Here is a 25502-nt window from a genome sequence, read left to right as displayed (position 1 = left end):
TAAAATATTCAAGCTCATATGACACGACTGCACAGATGTCTGGAAGGGATTCGGTTACCCGAAAGTAAAGAAAAGACTGCGAAGGATTTTCATTACGTGTGCACAATGAATAAAAATGTTCAGTGGATACAATTGTTTTTATATCTAAATCATAAATGCTGATCGATACTAGCACAGCTGATAGACCGATTCTCACTTTGAACTCTTTCTGTGGTATCGAGTGAAGCTTTCAGGCTGTTAAGACCCAAACTGCAATGTTTCTCAGCACTTCTTTCTGCCGAGTCAGCGCTTAATGAAGTGCAGCGGGAAACACGTTGAACACATCTGTGTGGCTGATATTAAATATTCCCTTGGTGTAAAAGCTGTGTAACTAAGTCATACATAAACTATAAGTAAGTCATTTGTCACTGCAAGGATACAACTCATGCACGAGCACACCGTGAAGTCATTTCTTTGCTCGACTGATAGAAAAGCCTGTAAGATGTGTTTCCAGCTGGCTGAATTCCCACTTGACGTTGCAGCTGTGAGGCAAAACATGGAAACATTTACAATACAAACACCCCCGAAACACAATAGAGCCTATATGAAGGCTTCTTTTCTGAGTATAGAAGCATTCTGAAACATTAATTCGTTCTAAATTTTACTTAGTTTAATGATGCTGATTGTTGATTGATGATTGTTGAAGTTGAAGTCATTTAGTGTCAAACTACAGCAGGCATGTTAAAAGGGCGTGATACTGATCACTTTTGCGGTCTTTGTCCTGGTGGAAGAGAGGACCAGCTCTTTATCCTCTTGAGAGCGTTTGCCTGACCAGTCTGGATGTGCTATGTGACCACATCACCGAGTGTCCTATGAGGATGCAAGACTTCCTGTTCGGTCACTCTTGGGATAACCTCTCTGTCTTTTTGTGGATGATGTGGTTCTAAGCTTCATCGTGAAATGACCTCTAGCTAGCACTGGATGACTTGGTAACTGAGTGTGAAGCAGCGGGAAGGAGAATCAGCACCTCCAAGCCTCAGGCCATGCTGAGGCCACACAAGCTGTGGTTAGTGACCGAAAGAATGAGATCAAGGATACCAGCAGCTGAAATGAGTTTCCTCTGTAGGGTGGAGGGCTCTCCTGTAGAGAGAGGAATAAGAAGCTGAATCATTAGCAAAGGGCTCAGAGTAGAGGACTTCTGGGCGCCTCCTAGGTTAGGCGTTTCAGGCATACCCCGGGGCAGACCCAAGACATGCTGGGGTGATTCATATCTCTCAGCTGGCTTGGGAATGCCTCAGTGTCCACCCTGGAAGTGCTGGAGTAAGTTGCAGATTTCAATAAGAATCCACACTGTAACCAGCTTTTCTCTGCTCTTTTCCATGTTTTGAGTTAGAAGAGACCCACGCTGTCCTCTCATGTTCTATACTCCAAGTTTTCACCGAAAATTATAGCAAATACACAGACACCCTTCAAGCGTGTTCACACCGTCTTTATAGAAACAATCATTTCACCATTTTTAAAAAAGCAATTGAACACAATGTTGGGAAACAGTGTTTCACAGGTACAACAAACAGTGATATCACACTGTACTCAAGCTGAGCACACTTCAGCATAAATGAAAAAGAAGAGTGGAACTTAAAACTGAATGATCACCAGCGAACAGTCATTGCATGATCACCTTCTGTGGCATGAATTAGCAAATCATGGACAAGTATATGGGAAAGACGACATCCAAAGTGTTCTAGAGGAAGCTTAAAAACACGATAATGGACTCAACAGTTTCAGCCATCGAGTGGAAATACAGAACTAATGAAGAGAGCCAGCTTTCACTAATCCTTTCCCACGCACCTCTCTCTGCGTTTCAGTGCACGAAGAGGCTGTTCCACCCTGATAACAAGTGGCCAAGTGTGCGTTTCAGCGGGCAATTTAGGGAAAGCAAACTAACACAATGGAAGAGAGGAACGGGCAGACAGAAAGTCGGAGGGAGGGGACCAGGATGAGAGTGAGATTATCCTAAAATCCCGTGAGGAAGTCATTGTTTCCATCCTCTTAAAAATACACAAGCAAGCACAAACACACACACACATGCATGCACACACCAGCATGCGTATCTTCTATCACACGGATGCACAGACAGTGTATAAACACAAGTACAGGCGCACAGAAGCAGCGAGGCTCACAAATAAATAAATAAATGGAGAGAAGCTGGAGAACAATAAACCCATTTAGAAACTTCTCCTGTCTGGGTTCCATTTAAACTTCACCCACTCACAGCATCCCTGCATGGGGCAAATATCAGAAAGCTCTGTGTTCCCTGCTTCCTCCTCAACCCCTCTCCTTCCCTCTCCCTTAGTCACAGGAGCTCCCGTTATATCTGATTATGACACACACACAACCTCCAACGACGCATTACTCATCGTCTCACTGCAGTGCTTTCAGACTCCCTTTTGTACTTACGAAAGCAAAATCTTTTCACAAGTACGGAGATTTAGAGAAACTTTCAGACGTTTCTTCACTCGCTCGGTGGATTTTCCCCATGTGTTTGATTGTTTATTTCGGCATTATGACCCTGATTAAGGGCCACAGGGCTTTAAATTTAAACTTACAATAGCAATTAGATTCAAAACAGTTAAAAGCTTGGGTTTAGACTTAGGTTAGTATGAAGGAGTAGACTGAATTGGCTTTTTTTAATGGCGATTAGACACTCATCAAATGAAACGCTCACATTGATGAAACTGAAAAGTTTCACTCGTTTAAAACCTGCCTGATCAACTGTCAGAGTTTATGTCCCTAAGTTCTCATTCTCGGAGAAATAGAAATGAGTACATGTGAGCCCAAGCAGCACCTTTCTCTCTATCTCCATAGCAGTGGGCTTCCTGCCAAAGGATTGCTCAGCATTTACAAGACAGAATGAGAGAAGAGGTGGAGAGTCAGGGAGGGAGGAGGGGCAACATACAGTATGGGACTGTGGGGCTTAAAAAAGAGCAAAGGACCATGCAGCTCATGAAGAACGTGAGACAGACAGAAAGCAGCAGGACAGGCAGAGAAAGCAGACACACGCAGCTTATCTGACTCTAATTGCCCCATACAACACACACACACTTAGAGGAAAAAGCAGATAGGAAAACAGCACACACATTTATTGACTTTCACAGGCAAACAGACATTTTCTCTCTCACACACATTCAGGAAGAAGCAGCAGCAGCATGTTTCTGAGGTTCCTTCGGGCAGCGAGCCTGCTGTCGATGTGTTTGTGTCTGCCTTCAGACTACGAGGATGCTATCGAGTTCAACTACGGTCCCTCCTACTACAATGAAATCGCAGAGGAAGAGACGCCAGCACGTAAGTGTGGAAATGTGTGTGCATGTGTGAGTGCTGGGCCTGCACCTTTATCAAATCAAGGCTCTCGGATGTATCGACCGTATTAATTGTCAAAAGCATGAAATTGAGTTTCTTTTTTTAGATTCATGTATGGATGAGTAAGACTGGGACACTAGTTTCCACAACACTTTTGTCTTTTGATGTATTGTGCATCAGCAACAAAAAAAATGGGAAGAAGCTGTAGAATCGGATCGATATGATAATCGAGGAGGAGGGTGAAAGAAGGTCTGATGAAGAAGAGGGTAAAAAAGCAAATCTTTCACAGCTTGAGAAAAAACTGAAAATTCTCCACAAGTTGGTGTCTTTAAATAAATAAAGAAGGAAAAGAAAAGAAGAGCAGAGATTAGAGATTAACATGTATGTGGTTTGTATAGTGTACAGGCAGCTGGCAGAGACAGAGTTTCTGTAGGAGTTTATAGCCACAATCAGCGGTCACCAACAGCAGAAACACTTTGGTATATCTTTAAGAAATTCCTCTCTCAGCTGTCGTTTAGACCTGTATGTGTGGGATGAAAAGAGCGATGAATGAAAGGGAGAAAGTGAGAGTGAGTGTTTGTGTTTTTTAAGTGTCCAACTGGCCCTCCGCAGCTCGAATTTTGCATTTGTTAGCTGTTTAAAACCTGGCAGGAGGTGTAATTGTGGCACTAGCGGTTAACAGGCAGAAAATAGTCTGGGATATGATTAAAGAGGTAAATATTATACTGGGCGAAACAAATGACTGAGAATAGTAAAACAAACAAACACAGTTTCCAGCAGCAGAGGTGGGGGGTTGTTTTGGCCCCCCAGAGAGGGTGCAAGAAGGAGAAAATCACGTGAGTTTGTGTGTAGGTCTGTGAGAGGTCAAAAAGCTCGAAGGAGACACAGATCACTGCTTCTGACCTGCTCAAATCTCCGAATCTCTGAGAGGAATTTGAATTAATGAGGCCACATGACAGGGGTCATGACACGGTAAATTTCAAAATGAATGACAGGCTAGAAAAATAACATGTAGCAGACGAGTGGACCAATTTGTTGAGTTATGCTTTGCTCAAACACACAGACACTGACTAGTTGTAAAAGGAGCATACTGCTGAGTACTGCCACTCAATATAGAAGCTATTCAGTGCTTATTTCCTGTTGAATACTGCTTAAATGTGCAGTAATTTGGAGATTATTTCATTTTAAAAATTTACTCAATTTACTCAAGTTCACACAAGCTCAAGTTAGAGCTTTAACAAATGAAAACATACATAAAAATTCTTATTTATTTTCAATATTGTCAAGTTACTTATTGTCAGCAGATTAGACATGTGACCCACAGAGCTGACAATGAGCCTTCTAAACAAAAAAGAGGCTAGTTTTAAGCTAATATTATGCTAGCTAATTTGAAGCTTGAGTGTCCTGAAAAGAAATAAATCATATTTTCCATTGATAATCATCTTGATTACATTCTCACATCATATGAGAGTTTATTCGCTAAGTATCCAGTGTCCCACAATGTTTGAATCACTTCAAAGAAGCTTTCACTAACGCCAGCTAACAGCCGCTATCAGAGACTAATAGCAGCTAACAGTGGCTAGCACTGGCAAAAACAGCAGTGCTTACCAACAGAAAAGTTCAGGATATCCTTAACAACACACCTCACTGTTATCAAACAGAAGTGAGCTTTAATTACTTACTGACGCATATTGAAATCCTTTCACAAACTTTATCAGCCTCCTCCAGAGTAAATAGACATGGACACCTAGCATATTGACAGCTGAGGTAAACAGCAAACTCACAGCCTTCACTCTATGGATGAACAGCAGCTAGAGTTGTTTGTCCTACACTGGCTACCGTAGCTAGGATTTTGCACTTGAATCGGGAAGGGTAAGAAAACTGAATTCAGCTGAATGCAATCTGCAATCTACTGGCATCTAGTGGTGAGATTTTGCACATCGTACCTTTAAACAATTTTAAATATACATTTAGAGTAGATCATCGAAGTAACCACTGACATCTTTAAAAACTAGGGTCTATGCATCTAAAAGTTATTATTTTCACCCACTTACACTCTCTTCTACTAAAATCACTCAAAAACCCTTAGATTGAGAAGCCCCAGGGTCCAAAGTGCATGACCCTTATGTCTAATTGACTTTGAGCACTGAGAACAGGAAGCCAAAACAAACTGTGTAGGTCTGTAATAGTACCCCTCTGGAATATGTCTGCAGGTATAAACAGAGGTCAAAAAGGCTCAACAGTTAACCAGAACAGCGTGTCTGATACAGTGACCTACATATTCTTACTCCTGGCTTTGTTTTATCCCCCTTTTCCATATGTTTCGGAATACTCATGCTATCTCTCCCAATGTTGTCAGCAGGTCTTGACCTTCCTTTTCAACCCCCCACACCGCCCATCTGTCTCCTCATTCACAGCAGAAAACCCAATAAGCTCACAGGAAAAGCTCCTGCTTTGTGAGCTATTTGTCAGATTTCATTCTCACCCTCTTTCTCCCAACAACTTAACATCCTCTTCTGCGCTTTTACCATCTTCCTCCAACTATGCCCACTAATGCTTTTGTGGCAGTCAGCTATTCAAGCAGAATTAAATCCATTTCCTTCTTAAGATTGAAGTTTACCTTAAAGTTTCTGTTAAAGCTGGAAGAAAATTGGAAATGAATTTAAACATATCCTGCATGCACACTTTCAAGCTACAGCCGCAACTCCATCTGGCAAATAACTGCAAAAAGTAAAAGCTCAGTTTTTTTCAGCTAAACAGACACTTTTTCTAAATAAAAGTCTGATACGTTGGTGATCTTTTTTCATATATTCAGCACTTTTCCTATATTGATACATAACTGATAATGGAGTAACTGAATTCCGTATTCTTATTTTTTTTCCTGTCTTAGTGGCCTTACATATACATTAAGTATAAATGCACAATTTAAGAATAAGACGTGCAATTTCTCTGGACCTGTTCAATGACAAAGTTAATGAATCTTGATATGATTTCAGTAGAGTTCCTGAGGAGTAACTCTTAGATTCTTTTTGCAGGAAAAGTCCATCTGGATCTCTGGGGAGGTGCAGGAGATAGGGGTGTGGCTAGCTCTAGAAGCTGTAGAAACCTGAATGAGTTCATCGTCTGTTGGATGTTTAAACTTTTCTCTTTTTCTTCTTTTTACCTTCTCTCTTTGCAGCCACACCAACTTCAGCCCCCTGCCGTTCTTCAGAACTGACCAAATGGGACAAGATGTTCTCCATGTTGGAGAACAGTCAAATGAGGGAGAACATGCTGCTTCAGTATGCCGATGATATCATCAAGGTGGAGATGGGGTCACTGCGCAGTGAAATGTTAAGGTCGGTTGTAAGACTGAGAAGTCATGCAATCAGCATCAGGTCATTATGGTTGAAGATGAGCAGCAGAGAAATGAGTGTTTGTGATTAAGCCAAAGACAATTCAAGGTCTCAGCAACCTAGACAGGACTAAAAATAAAATGGTAAACGGCCTGTATAAAAGTGTAATCAGATTTAATCATTTCATCACTTTGCTTAAAAAAGCAAAGTGATGAAATGCCCATCGCCTCATTAATGTAGCTCTGCTTCAAATTAATTTAGCAGATTTCTCAGCAACTATAGCAAATTCCTTGTCTGCACATGTTTAAACCTCTTCAGCTGAAAGGGTTCAAATCACTCATATTGATTCTTGGTTCTATATTGTCAGGTTTGTAGCTCAGTATGGTGGGTCCTGTGGGGCAGCGGTGGAGAATGCAGGAAGAAGGATGGAAATGCAGCTGAACAGCCGTCTCAGAGAGACTCTGGAGCCCCTCAAACTCAGACATCAGGATTCTCCTGCGGCTGCTGCAGGGAATTCCAACCAGCTGGAGACAATGCTACAAGAGCTCCTCTCTGCAGCACAAACACAAGCATCCAGACTTTCCAAGCTGGAGACCAGCTGCTTTAGCAGCCCAGGAGGGATGAATACCAAGGCAGGATTTCATCCTCTGAGGGGTGGAGAGCAGGGGCACCATGAGCAAGAAGTCACAACAACAGAGGCCACTTTAGAAATGGTGCTGGCTGCACTGCAAGAAGTGAAGGTGGAGATGGAGGAAGCCCTGAGATCTTCGAGGCAAAGATTCTTGCCTGCAGGTATAACACTGACCTTACTATCAACCATCCCTATTTGTCTTAAACTGTGATTTCCTGTAATTTCTATTTGTGTTCATAGCTCTGAAACAACACCCTGCTTAATTTTTTTCTGTATTAATTCATTCTGGAAATAAGAGATTCAGCTAAAGCTGTTTGCACCGGCAGATACTTACAAGTATTTGTAGAAATTTACAAGTAGGATTAGACTCAAGTAAAAACATGAAAAGATGATAACAAAGAAAAGCTTTGGACAAAACTCCTCATGGGTAATGAACCCTTATTGTAAATTGTTAGCAGAGTTAACTGGGTTCCCTGAAATTAGCACTGACTAATAAATATAAGATTAGGCTCAGCAAATTTAACTCAGGAGACTTGCAGCAGAGCATCACTGATATCAGTACAACAACTTTATTTCCTAGAATAAATCAAATGAAAGCCACAAAAGGGCTAAATTATACTCTTCATCTTATGCGTGCACTTATACACAAAATTATAAATCTGGCCTAAACAGTGAACAGAGGGAGGTGTAATCATTAGCCAGCTGCCGCAAAAACCACACCAAAAGAACCCTGGGAAAGTAGGACCAGATGGAAACCATCATGAGCGCACACAAACACAGAATGGATTTTTTCACTATTATATTCTGAGTGGCAGGAACCTGAAACGAGATCTCCGGTTTTAAATAGGGAGCGTGTCTGCTAACTGGAGGGAGAAAAAAAGCGAGTGAAAGAAAGAGGGCTGGAGAGAGAGAGAAAAATCTTGAGTTAAAACTCAATACTTAAAAATGCATGACAAAGAATGGAAAATGAGAGATGTTACGCTGTGTAATGTGCAAAATGTGCACAGTTCAGAACACATTTCCTCTCGCACACAATCAGGGCTGCAGAGTATCAAGCTCATCCTGATCAAACACCTGTGAGCTCTTCCTTTATGGAATAACTGTGAGCTTAAACAGGATTGTTTTATGCACACAGGATATACCGGGAACATTATGCAAACAACAGGAAATGATCCATAAACACAACTAAGAGTTTATATGCTTAAGCAGCAGGCAGTGCAAACACTGACTTGTATATTAGGGGTTATTAATGGGACTTACCAGATTGTTAGACAAAACTTTACCAGGATGTTTTCTTTGTTGTTCACAGCTGATTGTTGGGAGTATTTTTAAACAGTGTGTATTTAGTTACTTATTCCCCAACTCAGAGACTTATCTGGATTTATCAGGACCAAATTAGAAAACCCAATCTTAATTTTCTACAAGTTGGACAGGCGACACCAAGTCTGTAAGCCAGTTAAATCATTATTGCACATAAACAGTGATGATTTAGTTTCAAAGCGATGAAAATCAGAAAATCATAAACGGTTAATTTTATGATTTCATATAAGCGAAATAACTATAAATCGCTATTTCTAAAAAACACTCGGATGCTAGACTGGATGTAGCCACCCTGCTACACCCCCACCTCACACCAGCTCCAATAATTCAGCGCTGACAATGCTGACAATGTGCAGTTACACTCCATTATGTAACGCAGACCAAATTGCCTAAAAGGCTTCAGTCAAAGGTGGTATACACATATGCCACACACATTTTTCTCTATTTCACGTGCCAAAAAACTAACCAACAAAAGTTGGTTTGACATTACAGTGTCAAACAGTGAGAGAGTGACTTTGAGACAGTGTGTGTTTGAATGAGTAAAAACAGAGAGGAATAAGGGGAAAAGGCGACGACACAAAGCATAAAAGATCCACGAACCAGATGACCCAGAGAGGTGTGTGTCTGTGCGTGAGGTGGTGGGACAGGAAAAAACTGCCAGTGATTCATGATCTCATCACCTGACCAGTAACTGAACTCTGACTGTGTCACATTCAATCACGCTCACGCTGCCACCTATTCATGTATTATATTATTATATACATATATTCACCTATGCCTTCACTTCATATACCGTGGTACAACAACAGTAGAGGCAGCCCCAGTAAAACCACAGGGGCCCAGTAACCTCAAGATAGTAATCTGACTTAATTAATCTAGCTTTAGATTTCAATTTATTTGTATTTTATATTTATCTCTTTAGGACTCCGTTAGTCTGTGTAGGAGATCAAGTCTTATGATGTAAAGTGGAACTCTGCAAGGGTAAATTTCAGGCCATTATTCTCCTTTTTTCCCCATCATACCAAATCACACATGGACAGAGCCCTGAGGGTCATCTGTTTGTTGTGCTTCATTTCATGTTCTTTCCCCTCTTTTGCTCCGTTTCTGCTCCTTCAAACATGTTCTCCTGCAAACACTTTCAACCTGCTTTTGTTGGGTAATTTTGTGGAACGCACCTTCGCAGCGGCCTCTGGGAATTTAAACCGATCCAGATCGGCACCAAATCGCAGCGGTTTCCTCGCTTCTCTGCCAAATTCAGTCAAATTTGGCTTCAAATTCTGCGTGTAATCCTGCCAAAAGACAGACAAACAATAAAAATGTAACGCCGCTTGCTGAGCTACCATTGTCTTTTCATTGTCATCATAGGTTATGCCCAACAAAATCTTTTTTTCATGAGTAACAACAAATTGACGTCCAATTTTGGGCCGTCACAGTTAAATGAAAAAGAAAACTTTGTAATGATCATATTAAATTCTCTAAACTGAACCACTATTACCACTGCAGCCGGGGGTAAAATATCTAGAATTTATTGTAATTTGTAGATTTTACCACAAATTACAGGCATCCTTTCTTACAAAATTTAAAATTATACTATTTCTGTGCAAACAGGAGGATTTATTATTGCTGGATGAGTGCTTGAGTACTATATATGGCATAACTTCAGCCCTGATCCTCTTATCTTCCTGTTGGCTAGGTTGTGAGATGGCCCTCCTCTTCCCAATGCGTTCCAGTCGAATCTACACCTCTATCATACCAGATGTCCCCGTCTCCCTGTCCTCCTTCACTGTCTGCATGTGGTTCAAACCAACCAGCATCTCCAACAAAACAGTGCTGTTCACCTATGGAAACCGCCGCAATCCATATGAGATCCAGCTGCTGCTCAGGCGGAACACTGCCCTCTTCACCATCGGAGGAGAAGCTCACCTGGTGGAGGCACGGGGAGTGGTGAACCCAGGGCGGTGGACCCACTTGTGTGGGGCTTGGTCCTCAGAGCAGGGCCTGGCCTCCCTATGGGCGGATGGCGTGAAGGTAGCGTCCACTCCCGGAGTGGCCGAAGGACACGTCTTACCCGACGGCGGCTCCCTCCAGCTGGGTCAGGAAAGGAACGGCTGCTGTCCTCCGTCCTTAAGCAGCGGGAGCAGCGTGGCAGGGTTTGAGGCGGGATTCGACTCTAAGCTGGCATTTGCGGGGAAGATGACGGGGGTGAACATGTGGGACAAAGTGCTGTCAGAGGACAAGATTTCCCAGCTGTCTTTGCGGGAAGGCCATGGCTGTGAGCAGAGCGGGAACATAGTGGCGTGGGGTGTAACGGAGATGGTGCCGCACGGAGGCGCTCAGTTCATCTAATAGTGCATACTCTTCACTATGATCATCATTTCCACAACATTGTAAGAGTTAAATGCTCAAAGTGAAAAGACTTACAGCTGCTTTTATCATCTTTCTTCCTATAATTAAACATTTTCGTTGTTTCATTGTAGCAGAGACCACAATTTTCCTCCTCATCTCACTTTTTATTACTGTAACTGCTAATACTGCAGTTTTGAACTTTGGGCATGTTCAAATAAGACAAAATCAATGCTGTGAGAGACTTAAGTTTACTTTTTTCACCAAGCCTTTTGAACTGAGACAGTAATACACACACACAAAAAACACACTGATGCACAGTCATCTTAGAAAACGTGTAGTTTCGCCGAGAACGTGCTGCAAGCAGTTTTTACCAAAGACTCAGTTAGAGTGCAAGAAAGACAAAGAGTCTATTGTGAAAGTAAACGGGTTCTGAGCCAGTAAACAGAGTAATCACCAGACAGCCACGCAGCACAAGTAAAAGAGGGGTCTCTGACTATTACAAGTGATTATCTTGTATTGCACAACATGTGTTTTTTAGAGTACCAAAGCATTTTTCATCTTTCTGTTGAGATGGCGAGTGCAGTTCATCAAAACATGCAAAAAAAAAAAAAAATAGAAACCCAAACAGAGGAAAATGTTCTCCTTTTTTTTTTTTTAAGCATTTTAACTATTAATGTAACAGAAAAGACATTTGCTTTTATACCTTTTAAGTTTTGTGGGTACAATTAGCCATGTAATCCAACCCCATTGCAACCAAAAGCACAGGCATCATACTGTTACCTGTGACTGAAAACTGCTGTACTTGTTATCATTTTAAGCATGACTGACTGTTAACTACAAATGTGCTTTTTTAACTAGCTTACTATTTTTTTTTATTGCCATGAACTTTTTTTTGAAAGCTTTGAAAGAATTTCCAAACAATATATTTCTAAATTTGTACTCAGTGTTTACATTCATACGAGTTACGTAACTCCTGTTTTGCTTTCGGTTTCTTTGTCAGTGCATAGTTGTCATTTAAGTAGAAGGTAAAGTTTTCTTTTGATCCTGCATAAAGTAAGAAGAGTAAAACTGTTGAATTTGCCATGTGAGGTTTGATAAAAGAAAGTGAGGATAATGTTTACACAGTCTTTTATGAACTAACTTGTCTTGTATTATACTGTAAATTGTTTTTATTATTGTGAAAATGTAAAACTGAATGTATTTTGTACATAAATATATTTTTCATAACAGGACTAGATTAAATAAGTGAGGTATGAATAAAAAAGTATCCACTGTCCAAATTAGGAGTGTTTATGTATTTTTTTCAAAATTTAAAATATTCAATTTTGACAAGATTTCCAACACCACTCCGTACCACGACAAACCCTCCACCGTGTTTTACAGATGGCTGTAGACACTAACTGTTGTATTTATCTCCTGAACTCCTCTTTACATACTGACAATGACTTGAATCAGAAATTTTTAATCTGGAACAGAACTGTTGAGTGATTTTCAGTCCAGTTCTTGAGTAATGTGGCATATTTCAGCATTTCCTTCCTGTTTCCCTTCCGTAAGAACTACTTCTTGACAGCCGTCCTTCCACTGAGATGATGTCTGATGAGGCTTCAGCGAACAGTAGACAATCAGCTGAAGGGCAGATCCACCTCTGAGGGTCTGTGTCAGGACTTTGCTGGATTTATTTCTATTTCTGTAAGTACATGGATTTCAGATACTGTTCACCTGCTATAGATAGTTTTTCTTAGATCTGCCACTTCCCCTTTAGTGTTCCACTTCTTCAGTTTCCTCAAACTTTTTATGTACACACTGCACAACGTGCTGAGATGTGCCAAAGTTAACAGCTGTTTGGGAATCTCTTTATATCTGGTCACTGTTGGCATTGTTCACATTTTCAGCTAAAGAAATGGGAACAAATTAAATGTTTTTGTAACAAAGTTATTGAGGATACTGTTTAAATTTGGTTCTTTGCTATGTTGTTTGAATGAAACTCAAAGCCGTTTTTTTAAACTTATCTGGTGCAAAATCACAACAAAAGTTGCATCAAGGCATTTTATAGTGTAAGGTACACACACTGGTTCATCCCTTGAGTTAGGTGTCTTTTTATGCTTTTTAGGTCAGTGTGAAGCGGCTTGAAAAATATTCCTCTGAAAAGTGTGAGGTACAAGGAAAAAACAGACAATTAAAATTTTAAAAGGCTTCACAAAGCCTGGAGAAGTATCGCTCAAGATCACTTAAAAAATTACAAGACAATCTGCCTCCTTGGAAGCAAAACATAAAGAAATAAGGAGCGGCCCAAAACTTTTGCACAGCACTCGATGTCACAACCACACTTTTGCAAATTATACTGTATTTAATCTCTTGCTGATTAAAATTGATTCAGTGATGTCTGCGACTGTGGGGAAATTGCCTGCAGACTTTCTGCAGCTCACATATGCTTACAGTTTACTGCTGCACATCCTGCTTGGACCCAGTTTCTTCCCGCAGCTACAACCTCCGTGTAACTGTGACCTGTTACAGAATCACCTTCCACATTCACTCACATACATTTCACCGAGTCTTCACTCACTTTTCTCGCCCTGCCATGTATTAACCTTACAGTCCAAGGAAGAGCCAAAACGGACGCGCAGCTTTGATAGATAGACGACAGATTCCAAGCCTCTCTGCTAATTTAAGGTTTTACTCAGAGATTGAAAGAACCCTTGGCTCTAAACCCCTGTGGGGCCAAACGGTGAGTGCGTGTGAGACTGCTGTAGCTATAAAACCTTCACCCAGTATCCTGCTGTTGGTTTCCTGTAACTAGGAATCACACACACATGCTTATTAAGCACGGAACTCACTATTCTCCTATAAGACCGAAACTCAACACGCACCACCAAGGACAAGACGAAGGAGAAGAAGAAAATATCGCATGTGGCAACAGACGCACACGCATGTTGGCGTCTAGGTTTCAGAACAAAGGTTCGCAGGCTTCTGGCTTGTTAAAGACGTCACCATGAGGTTTAAATGGTTACAGTACGGCACATTTAGAAGGTGCTCAAACTTGGAAACCGTCATGGTTACATTAAAAAGTGCAGAATGAAAGATAAATGTGAACTTGCTACAAATTTTTAAAAAAGCCTTCGAGCAGGACTTGCTCACTTTCATTTGGTTTCTCATTCCAGATTCAATATCAGTCGGTCGATCCCTGTCGAGCTGGATTACAGCCACCGGACTACTTAAGTGTACAGAACTTTCAAACTATCGTGTTTTCTGTCTCTTTTATTTCCCTTTTCTCTGCTTCTTTCTGAGCCCACAAAGAAGGCTAGGTATTCGTGTGCACCTTCATGCCCAGTAGTGTAGTAAAAGGTGATGACTTTGAGGGTGTCGTGTATCTAGTGGAAAGAAATGTTAGAGCTATATTTTTAAAACAGCCGTTACATACATGCATCTCTGGAGGAGCCGGCAATCAGGAACTCGATACGTGCGGAGACTACAGAGTGCAAATGTTACATTACAGTGACACTGAGGTATTATTATTACCTTCCCTAATTTATCAGATTCATAAGCCTGACTGTGATGTAAAACTCTGCGAGGGCCAACGACTCAAACAGCCAGAATCCTGGGATGATATGTAGAAAAATCCAAATGTGAGTAAACCACAGTTTAGTGTAATAGCACATTGAGCATATTGTTTGTAGCATGAATCCCTGTATTTTTCACTATTTTTATTGCGTAACAGTGCGTGTCTGTATTTGCAAGTTGTTGCTTTTATTCCATTCCTTTGTGCTTTGGCTGATTGAATGTGGTGAAAGCATTTTGTAGGGAAAAGTTGTTTATTTAGTCATCATTTAGCAGCAGTTACTTCAATCTTAAGTCTTTTTGGCAGCTTCTCTTTTCTTCCCCCTCGTATTTCATGTATCCAAATGAAAATAAAAAGACATCCCTTTTTTTCTCTTTTTGTTAAGAAACCAGTAACACATTTATGGACTATGGGTGCTAATTGTCTTGCATCTATAATCAAAGCCCAAATCTGGCAAAAACTCACCTGGAAAACCAGATAGTGAGGAGATAATCTGTTTCATGTGCCGAGCTGCTGGCAGAACAGTGGGAGCATCGAGCACCACTTTGGTGGGCATCCCACTGTGGTACAGTGTGAGGTAATTAGTGTGTGTGTCTGCACATGAGGTTATAGGTTCAACATGTTCCCAGAGGCACTGACTGATTCACATAAAAAAACATAACAGCACATCCAAATACATATACTCAGGCCCTCCCTGTATTATCCTACGATCATGTGTGCGTGTGAGGGAGCATGTGTGCCTCAGGGTAAACAGATCTCCATTAAGCAGGGCTGACTATGGACCCTGGACCTTTAGGGACCTCACTAATGAGCAACATGTATGTTAAAAAGGGGTTAAAAGGGCTTCAAAAAAACATAGTGGGCGTAGCCTTCTGTAACCACTGACTGGAGGTCAGCTCAGTTACCCTCTCTGACCTGAGCTGTTAAGTAGGGAAGTTGAAGAAAACAGTAATGAGATCAGTGCCTGAGGACAATGTCACCTTATACTCCTCCCCAGTCCTCCCTTCCCTCACATTAGTTCTGCCTCCAGAGCATGTAGGTATTATCGGGCTTTCAGGAGAGATATTTAAAAAGAATGACATGAAAGCGATTAATAGGCAAAAACAACCACCCTGCATTAGATGTCTTGATCAAAAAAGAGAGAAAGTAGAAGCATTTACAAAGACTTTCTGTAGCATCCACAGGGGCTACGGCAAGAAACACTGTGCAAACAAAAAAGGTAGCAGTTCTCCTTCCTCCAAACTAATTCTTATACATCAAAGCTCCACGAGGGAAACAATGACGCATGTGACATGCATTGTATCACCACATTGGTTAGCTACAACTGCAGATTACAATAATAATTCCATTTTCCACTCCAGTAAAAACAGCTGATCCTATTGTTTCAGATCTACTAGGATCCCTCGTGGTACAAACGTGCTGTTCCTACAAGCCAAGACAACAACTACATTAAAAGACATTAAGTCCTGTAACACCCCTGTTAGAAAATCCATTGCAATTTCAGTTCTTCTCCAAAGCTCTTACAGTCTCAAACCACCCACACACGTACTCGTTGTAGTTTCCCTACAAAATTAAGGTAACCAGTTTCCTTTCTTGTGTGCGAGCATTTGTACGTGTATCCTACCTCCCAGCACGCTGATTGTTATGGCCTCTGTGTGTTCAGCCAGCAGATCGGCCTTGGCTATAGCGGCCAGAGAGAGGTAACTGGACATGTTCCTGCTCAGCTCCCTGTTGCCTCTCTGCAGGAACCGCACGGCCACCGGGACAGCCAGCACCATGACCGAAGGACAACTGTAGTTCTGCAGAGACATGTTATAGGAGAGGAGACACTCTGTTAAAGACGACATTCTCACAGTAAATATTTGTTTTCTAACATTTTAAGAGACATGCCAGCGACTGGTCAAAGCAGCACACGTCCACAGATAAAATGCTTTTGTTTTTGTAAAGTGAGCATGATTGGCAATCACTGTAACTTTGAACAAGGGGACACAGAGCGAGCGCATTCACAGAGAAATCAGTCTGACTTGAATTAAGCTCACTTCTTAAAAGGAAAGGGCAGCAAAGCAGGCTTAATTTTACAGTCCTGACCTTTACTTCACATTATCTATAAAGGAGAGTAAGAAGATCAGATGCCTGTCCTTTGCTGTTTCTGATCTTTCTGAACAACATGTGCATGGTGTTAACGCTCATTAGAACAGACAGTACAGCCTAAAGATCCTCATTAACAGCAAGCCACGCATCAAATATATTTAGTAACTTGAAACAAAGAGCGCCAGCAGTACTTTCCTCAACCCATGTGATAAGTGCCACAGAGATTAAAACGGGCTATAAGAATGAAGAACAGGGGGAGAGACTGCATTGTATTGAAAGACATATGCACAAGTTTGTGCTCTGAACGCTCACGGACCGCGGGATCGGGATTGAAAATGCGCCAGCACCCTCCAGAGGACAGTTTGATACGAACGTCGTGTTCACTGCCGCTCACATATATTTATTTAACACTTGTGAACCCACATCTAAAACATCTGCTTCACATTTGTTTCTATTCACACACCTAAGGCCTCTAAGTCTTTACTATATATATCTATTTTCAAGATTGATCTTTTATGTCTATCATCAAAAACTGCTCAATCAATGATTTGGGGAGTGTAGTCTCTCGCTGTCATGCCTCTGGTTTTCCACATGGTGGCAGTGCAGGCACTGCAAAAACTATTTTACCCACTAATATAAACTGTGTAAACACCTTCACTTCCTTTATTATCAGGCACCAAAATATAGAAGAATCACCATGAAATGCAGTGTTGGCACTGGAGCTGAGACGTTTTAGAGCACGAACTGTTTTTAGTCTGTCTAAAGAGGGACGATCTGAACACTCAGTGTGAAGCCTGTCATGTTTGACAGCTACAGGCAGCAGGCATGAGGTGCCGGTAGTGTTCTTCTTTTGGCACATGAATTAATGTATTGATTTATTAATCTTTCCTGTCATCTTGTACTACACTTCAATGACAACGCACGTCAAAGAGCTCATATGACATGAATCGTCTCTCCTTTTCTCTGAGGGAGTTTCTGTGGGAAAATAAGACAAGTGTCTATAATTCAAAATGACAGGGAGGGAAAGAGAGAACGGAAGGGGTCAGAGATAAAGGTGGATGGAGGGCAAGAGAGGAAGGAAAGAGATGTGGAAAAATGACATGAAGAGAAACAGATTTTTAGAGATAAAGAAAAAGAGAAAAGGAATGGCTGTCCTGATAAGTGCAGGAGCTCAGACATCGGAGCCAGAAGGCGCCGTCAGAGCTGTCAGAACTTTTAACCTCACTTTTGTGTGTGTGTGTGTGTGTGTGTGTGTGTGTGTGTTTCCTGAGGAGTCAGTCTCATTATGGTGGTATTAACCACATTCCCTTTCCCAAGAAAAAAGTGGGAGGGAGAGAAAGAAGGTGGAGGGGAGTCACTCTGCTTTTATACCTTTCAGCACTGGAGGTCTGAAAATGGGGAAGGTAGGTGAGTTTTAAATGTACATTTTCATGCCTCCCCCCCCAGCAGTGATTACATAAAGTATATTTGCTCTTAAAGGGAAACTTCCCCGCTGGAGATCATGTATTATTAATTTTTATTTTAACTCTTCTGCTTGTACCGTTTTGTGAGGGTTTTTTCCCCTCGTGCACCAACGTTGCCTTCCTTCACTTGTTTTCCCCGCAAAGCCTTTACACCCTCGTGTTTACCACCAATGCTTTAAAGAGCTTTAGCATAGCATTGCTCACGTGCATTAAAAAAAAACATGCAACCAGCCCCAAAACTATAACCTGTCAAAGGTCACATGACAAAGAGGAAGACGAAAGAAGTGCTTTTTTCTGTTTTCTTTACATTTTTCTACTCAAATTTGATTATGCCCGTTTTCTGATGAGCTTGACAGTTTTACTTCTTAGAGAAGAAAACTATTACCAAACCTTTAATACAACAGCTATTGATGAAGTCTAATGTAGTGCATATCAATGCATCAGTAAAATATGTTATAGCCAAGTGCTCCCAATGGCCTTTTTCCATTCTGTTATAGGTGTGTGGCTGAGATGAAAGGGAATGTTTGAGTACTTTGCAAAAGTCTGAGCCCACTCCTCATTTTTTTACGTTTTGTTAGGAAAATGGAAAATATGTGCAATGAATTATTAAAACTCGTACAAATATATATGGAAATCCAGTATACAAGCCAAAAACAGAGTTTGAGCAATTTTAAAGATGAGTGAATATTTGCAGCGACCACCTTTATTATTCAACACAGCCTGAACTCTCTTAGGCAGCTCTCTTGTCATTTTTTTAAGTAGTCTTCAGGAAAAGTTCTCCAGATTTCTTAAAGGAGATTTAAAGCTCTTCTAAGGATGTTTTCCTGATGGTATTAAATGGTGAATCAAAATCTGATGGCACTTTTCTGCGTTCGTCAATTTTGACAAGATCTCTGACACCACTGACTGAAATGCAGCTGCAAACCATGACAGAGCCTCCACGGTGTTTTGCTGATGCTTGTAAAAATGGTAAAATGGTAAATGGCCTGTATTTATATAGCGCTTTACTAGTCCCTAAGGACCCCAAAGTGCTTTACATATCCAGTCATCCACCCATTCACACACAGGTGATGGCAGCTACATTGTAGCCACAGCCACCCTGGGGCGCACTGACAGAGGCGAGGCTGCCGGACACTGGCGCCACCGGGCCCTCTGACCACCACCAGTAGGCAACGGGTGAAGTGTCTTGCCCAAGGACACAACGACCGAGACTGTCCAAGCCGGGGCTCGAACCGGCAACCTTCCGATTACAAGGCGAACTCTCAACTCTTGAGCCACGATCGCCCCAGACGCTCACTGTTGTATCTCTCTCCTGACCTCCTCTGCACATACTGACAATGATTTGAATCAGAAATTTGAGATTTGGATTAATCCCTCAATCAGACCTGTTGCCAATGATTTTCAGTCCAGTTGTTGTATAATCCAAAGAAAACTTTTGAAAGACTTTCAGAAACACTAAAAAACTATCGCTCAAGACCACTGACAACAAAGTCTGGCCCCTCAGAAAGAAAATTTTAAAAAAGAGGGATGGCTTGGGACTTTTGCACCGTACTGTAAATTTTAAGTTTCATCCCATGAGCACTAAAAGTATCTTGGAGCTAAATACCCTAAACACACATAATATCCTGAGAGGTTTCTGAGTATGTGTGTCCTTTATGTGCTTCAGGTAAAACAAACAATGATGTGTGCATGCGAGCGTGTGTGTGTATACCTGCAGGATACAGCTGGTGATGTCAGAGGCTATCTTAGCATGCGGAGTGTCCTCTGTGTTTTCACCTTGCGGGGTGAGGTTATGCTCCAGACAGGACTCCCACAGTCCCACCAGAGCCGTGCTGTGTCGCTCGATGGAGCCCGTCTCCCTTATGGCTGTGGTGATGCGTGTTATGCAAATCTCCACCACTGCCTGGTCATTGTCATTGGTCAAATAGTCCTGTCAGCCAGCAACAGGATGCAAAATTAGGAATACAATGATAAAGTAAGGACAAAAGCAATGAATTATGCATAAGGGCATAAATAATTAATGGCATCTGCTTTGTAATTTTTGAATAAATACCAACTGTGTGTGTTGGTTGCACTGATCTAAACACATCAACTTACCGGTGAGCAGGAGATTGCCTTAATCTGGTCCAGAGCTTGAGACAGACAGTCTTCAATGTCTGCGTCCTCCAGAGAGAACAGATCACCTGCTCTGGACAGATCCCTCTGGCCGAGCACTTGGCTAAACAGCTGGTGCATCCTTGTCCTGGTTTAGGACCTTGAGACGAGCCTGGGACGGCCTCCGCACAGTTTAAGATCACTTAACTGAGAAAGTCGCTGACATAATGTCTTGAATACCATAGCAACTTTTCCTTCACCTCCTGGTTTTAGAAAGATATTTAAATAGAAGACTCTTTTCTGCCAGGGATGGGAGAAAGCAAGTCTTTCTAAAATGCAATAAAGCTGAAATATATGAAGATTTTCAGGCACACACTTTTATACAGAAAGAAATATCGAATGCATCGTATTAGGACTTGATAGTTTTATAATTTTTGTTAAAATCCTCTCCGGCGCAGTCCAGAATCAGGTAAGTTTGACGGGTTTGGCCCAACATTTTTCTGGGTCTGCCTGAGGCCTGTTACCATGGAGACAGGGCAGTCCTTCTGCAGCTGAGTCCTGAAGGAGAAAGGACAAAAAAAGAGAGAGTGAAGGATTAAATTAACTAAAGAGAAGGAAATGCTGGGATCGTCATTTTGCACACAAAATCGTCTTCCAGGAAGAGATCATTTGAAAAGCTGGGAAAATTAATTCGGAGCAAGTCAGAGATACTGTCGAGCATCGGATATTTAATTTTGCATGTGATTTTTGCTCTCCAAAACATCTCAATTAAAGGAGTAGTCGTGCATAAGAAACAAAATTTCATTGCAAGACATAGACATGAAGATTGATACAACTCTTATCTGTTAAAAATACTGCTTATTTTAGCTTAGTCTAAATCCTGGAAACAAAAAGGTTCAGCATGAATTTCACATTCTGTTTGTTGTACCGATTAAACAAATAAGATGTGCATTAGTTAGCTGCAGGTTAATTGTGTTTTCTTTTAAAAGGACCTAATAGTCCAACCAGTTGAATCCTGTTCCTAACCATTTTATTACAGTTAAAGCGCAGGATTCCCAGTGTAGAGGGTTCAGTTGGGGGCAGTGGGCGTAGTCCTTTAACTAGCTTGTGTATTTATGGCCCCAAGTCCCATAACAACACAACGGTGCAGTAAAAATGTCCATACAGCTGTGACAGAGCTTTGAACCTCAAAATGGCCACTGTGCTAGAGATGCAACTGTGTGTGAAAGCTCACCTGTGTGAGATGTAGAAAACTACAGACTGAAATTCACCATTCTGCCTGTCTCTGGTAAATGGACTGGTTCTTATATAGTGCACTTCTACTCTACAACATGCCTCTCATTTGGAGAAAAGTTGCTGGGGCAGCATGTGAATGTGGGACTGAAGGTAAAAGCATGTGCTCCACTCCAGAGACCTGTGTGTTGGCATCGCTAAGTTATAGTAAATAAATAATCTTACATCTAAATCTTAGTCAGACAGCATTTAATCATATCGCACATATTTAGAAAATGATAGCAGGGAGCATAGCACAAAAGTTAAAAGGGAGTCCCTGGCCCGCTGCCCAAATCAGAGTCTGACCACAAGTTCTCAGTTAAAGCCCGTTATTTATTAATGCATACCAATATCTGAGAGCAAATTACTCCAGGGTGAACCAACCACTTGAAATTACTTGACATTTTTTTTCTTCATCTTTGTCTGTTTAAAAAAAGAAACCTGACTTCACCTCTAAATGCACTTTGTTTATCTGTGTGTGTATTTATTGGACTCTGACTCTAAGCGCTATGCACTCAGACCTAGCTCATATGTACAAATGGCAAATAAAAGTTTTCATCTTTATCTATTGTATTTACATAAATGAAAACAAAACTGAATGAAAGGCACGTGGTAAGCCTAACACCCTAAAATAAGCAAAGCAGAAGAAAACTGTGCAAAAGATAAATGCAGTTCACGCCCTCTGCTTCACTGACATAAACAACATGTGGGTTAATCGTTTGCAAAGAGCTGCAAAGGTCTCTAAACAAGAAACACGCATTTTCACAGAGGTTTACCGGTCGAGGATGGAAACAGGGCTTTTAAAATGGCCAGACGTTGACCTGCAGGTACACTCAAAGATCCTCAAAGCTAGAAAAAAAAGAAATAACTTACTAAACTGCAAGAAATGCAATAACAGCCATAACACCGACGTCTTCCAAAAGACCAAGAGAGCGCGTCTGCCATCACATTCTCTCTGCACAAGGAGCGACCACCTCACGAATCTGGATGGAGTATTTGGAGTAAAAAAAACAAGAGGTTTATGATCGGTGTACACAAAACATTTTTTTTGTGTAAAAACTGGGTGATCCATAGCACGCTTATCGTCCTGCAGCAACGCAGCACCAGCACCGCTGACCCCCAGCAAAATCCAGTTTAAAAGGACGAGTAAAGTCAGGATGTGTGCTGCAGAGGAGAGCTTTGGCAGACTGTATCTCTGCCCTCTTTTCAGCAGCATGAGTAAGTTAAAACATGATAATAATATGTTGCATATCTGGTGCAACTCTAACTGTTATACTCTACACTATAGCACAAATAATGTATTATAATGATTGGTAAAGTAAATAAAGGTAATGAGTCGAACAGAATACACAGTGTCCTGGTGTTATGAATGGAGTTCAAAGTTGTGGTAACTGAAAAGTAGCATGTTAACCATTTACTTGCATTACTGTTACTCTTGTCAGCTTCAATTAAACATTAAATCATTCACACCGGAGCGACGCCGGAAGGGCAAAGGATTACATATGCACACGCACACATATACACACCCACTGAGACTGCTTCTAAAAGTGTGACATATCACTGGCTTAGCGCTCCTTATTTTCTATACAGAAATGTAAACACGTAAACGCGCTGCTGTTCTCGCCGTTGTCGCTGCTTTCTGGGCGGTTTGAAGTATTCGCGCACGCCTTCTTTCTGAAGCAGCCACCCGGCGTGTCTGCTGCCTGTGATCACGATGACTTTGCTCACAGCAGAACTCTGCCTCCTTTGAGAGGACGAGCAGCTAAACATATGTATCTGTGTCATTTTCTGCTTCCTGCACCAGCTTCCCTCTACAATCAGACATCGTCTCATCCTCGCACCGTTTCACTGAAAGCCACACTGGAGCGAGCCCAAGCCAGACCAAAAGGAACGCACAAAGCTGACCACTTGGGAGGCCGTTATCTGTCCTGCCAAGCCAGCGACGGCCATGGAAACCCAACCATTGCCAGGATACCACATCGGGAATTCTTACTGGTCCGAGCTGTGGCTTTGGGACCGAAACAACAAAACAGCCATGAACACAGAGCAAAGAGGTTTATCTGTCGCACAAAGACAGGCCAACACACAGCTGTGAAGGTGAATAATCACAAGCTCTCTCTGTGCAAGGAGTTCCCAAAAATACAGTATGAGTGTGTTGTTATTTACACTGCGAACATATACTCCTGTACACTGTGTATTTCTTAACTTTTTGATAAGGATGTACTGTATGACATACACACTTTCCTGGGAGTAACTAATCCCGCCAAGCACCAGACATCAATGGATGACATTTTCTGGGCTAAATCTGGTCAGCTAGTCAAAGCCTTTAAAAATATGCCACTTCACATATAAATGTGTTCAAAAAGTGAAAGCTGAAGAGTCCTCTTTGCAGCGTATTGGAAAGACTAATATTTAACAAATGTGCTTGTGCTATTTGTATACATGTGGCTACAAATTAGGGCATCTGAGAAAGAAGGTTTTGAGTATAAACCCCCCGGTTGGTTGGTTGTAGGCTTTCTGTGTGGATTTGCATGTTTTCCTTGGGCTTGTGTGAGTACTCAGGTTTCCTCCTACAGTTCAAAGACATACCAACATTGCTTAGAGGTCTTTTCGGTAAGTTTTTGCTCAGTGGGTTATGGTCTAATACACCAGTCATAATAAATAAATTGTAGCTTCATTTGGACTAAAATGTTTTGTGTTTTAAAGACATGATGATCATTCAGAGCTGTAGAAACTGAATTATACTGCAATATCATGTGTATCTAGCACAAACTGTATATAATAGGTGAATGTAGGCTGTGCATCTGAACAGCATTCCTGCATTCCTTTTAATGGCCAGTAGGGGATGATTATTCAGTTTGCGAATAAAAAAAACAAAACACAGTTTTAGTGAGAAAATTAAATGACTCATCACTTAAATTATGAACTCAGTTAACAATTTCTTAACTGTTTTTGTGTTTGCATTGCTAACTTGATTTTGTATTTAATACAACATCGCAGTTATTTTGTAACTAATGTCCAACGTGGAGAAAGATGTTTCATCAAACAAACTTTAATGCGTAGCTAGCGCTCACTACGGTTTGGGCATGCAGGTTCCTCAGTCAAATCTTCAATCTTTACATCTGGTTTACGGATGTTACCAGGAATGATTTCTACAGTGCCATTTGGCATCATAATTGTGGAAACACAACAGCAGGCAAGGGGGCGGCATACGGCTGTAAGTGTTGTAGTCTAGCATTAGCTCTGCTCCAACTCATCGATATGAAAGGCAGAGTCAGCTATGGAAATACTGGTGGGGTGATTGGGGGATGATAACTGACTCACAAACTATATAAAAATTATGTTATTGTGTTTTATTTAGAGTAAGAGAGAGAAAATACTACAAATTTAATAAGTTGGCTATAAGACCAGCACCCAGAATTCAATTTTCTGTTCACAGTAACAACATTCACAATGTTATCCTTCTTATGGTATTCTGAAATGCACTTTAACGTTTTGTTTGAGACAGCTGGCACTACCGGTGTGAAATCAATTTTGTTCCATGGGCTAAAATAGCTAAAATTGTGCCAACATAATGACACTGTAACGTTAGCATCCTGCTCGGCAACCATCCTAACATTTCAGTCTGTGTGTGGTCAACAAAATGTAAAGTTAACATTTTAAATAAATAATCTGCCACCCCATTGATGTGTCAGTATATGGGATGATCATTTAGGCATCAAAGTGGGAGTCAAGAATCATGTAATACTACTAGTGTTGGTACCGACTGCTAAATTTCTGGTATCCCTAATCTGGTTTCAGAAAACCAAACATGGAGGTAGCCAAAATCTTGGATTCAAGTTTTTACAAATGAATGGTGGATAAGTCCAGCTTTAAAATAGAGTCAGCTTACTTTCCCCAATAATAACTAAGACTGAAAAAGAAAAGAGGCATGGGAAAGAGATGGAAACGACCAAAGAACACCAAGGGGAGGAAAGAATGAGGAATGGAGGAGCCACCAGACCGAGTCCCAGACTGAGAGAAAGCTGGAGATGGATTACGTTTCCAACACTTGCATT

The 25502-nt window shown here is 41.3% G+C and overlaps 2 protein-coding genes across 2 annotated transcripts in view; one reads left to right on the top strand and one right to left on the bottom strand.

The window, feature by feature from the left end:
• The window catches only part of veph1 (ventricular zone expressed PH domain-containing 1), an 80073-nt gene that overhangs the window by 47660 nt on the left and 6911 nt on the right, over positions 1-25502 (bottom strand). The window contains exons 2-4 of the mRNA XM_005720551.1: positions 20176-20730; positions 19790-20008; positions 16149-16323 (exon numbers count right to left, since the gene is read on the bottom strand). Of these exons, the coding sequence (XP_005720608.1) occupies positions 16149-16323; positions 19790-20008; positions 20176-20313 (532 nt within the window). The 5' untranslated portion in view covers positions 20314-20730. The remainder of the gene's footprint in view (positions 1-16148; positions 16324-19789; positions 20009-20175; positions 20731-25502) is intronic.
• ptx3a (pentraxin 3, long a) lies at positions 2981-11581 on the top strand. Its single transcript, XM_005720550.1, has 4 exons — positions 2981-3321; positions 6515-6674; positions 7039-7463; positions 10316-11581. The coding sequence occupies exons 1-4, from the start codon at positions 3186-3188 to the stop codon at positions 10966-10968; spliced, it is 1374 nt and encodes a 457-aa protein (XP_005720607.1). The 5' UTR covers positions 2981-3185; the 3' UTR covers positions 10969-11581.

The sequence above is a fragment of the Pundamilia nyererei genome, unplaced genomic scaffold (assembly GCF_000239375.1).
Source record: "Pundamilia nyererei isolate P.nyererei 1_Seehausen unplaced genomic scaffold, PunNye1.0 scaffold00003, whole genome shotgun sequence".
Taxonomy (NCBI): domain Eukaryota; kingdom Metazoa; phylum Chordata; class Actinopteri; order Cichliformes; family Cichlidae; genus Pundamilia; species Pundamilia nyererei.
This window is presented reverse-complemented; position numbering and strand designations above follow the sequence as displayed.

Excerpts from the sequence above, each read along its gene's own strand:
- ptx3a (XM_005720550.1), top strand. The coding sequence starts at position 3,186 with ATGTTTCTGAGGTTCCTTCGGGCAGCGAGCCTGCTGTCGATGTGTTTG. Across the intron at positions 6,675-7,038 it reads CTGCGCAGTGAAATGTTAAG|GTTTGTAGCTCAGTATGGTG; the intron begins GTCGGTTGTAAG and ends CTATATTGTCAG. Across the intron at positions 7,464-10,315 it reads GCAAAGATTCTTGCCTGCAG|GTTGTGAGATGGCCCTCCTC; the intron begins GTATAACACTGA and ends CCTGTTGGCTAG.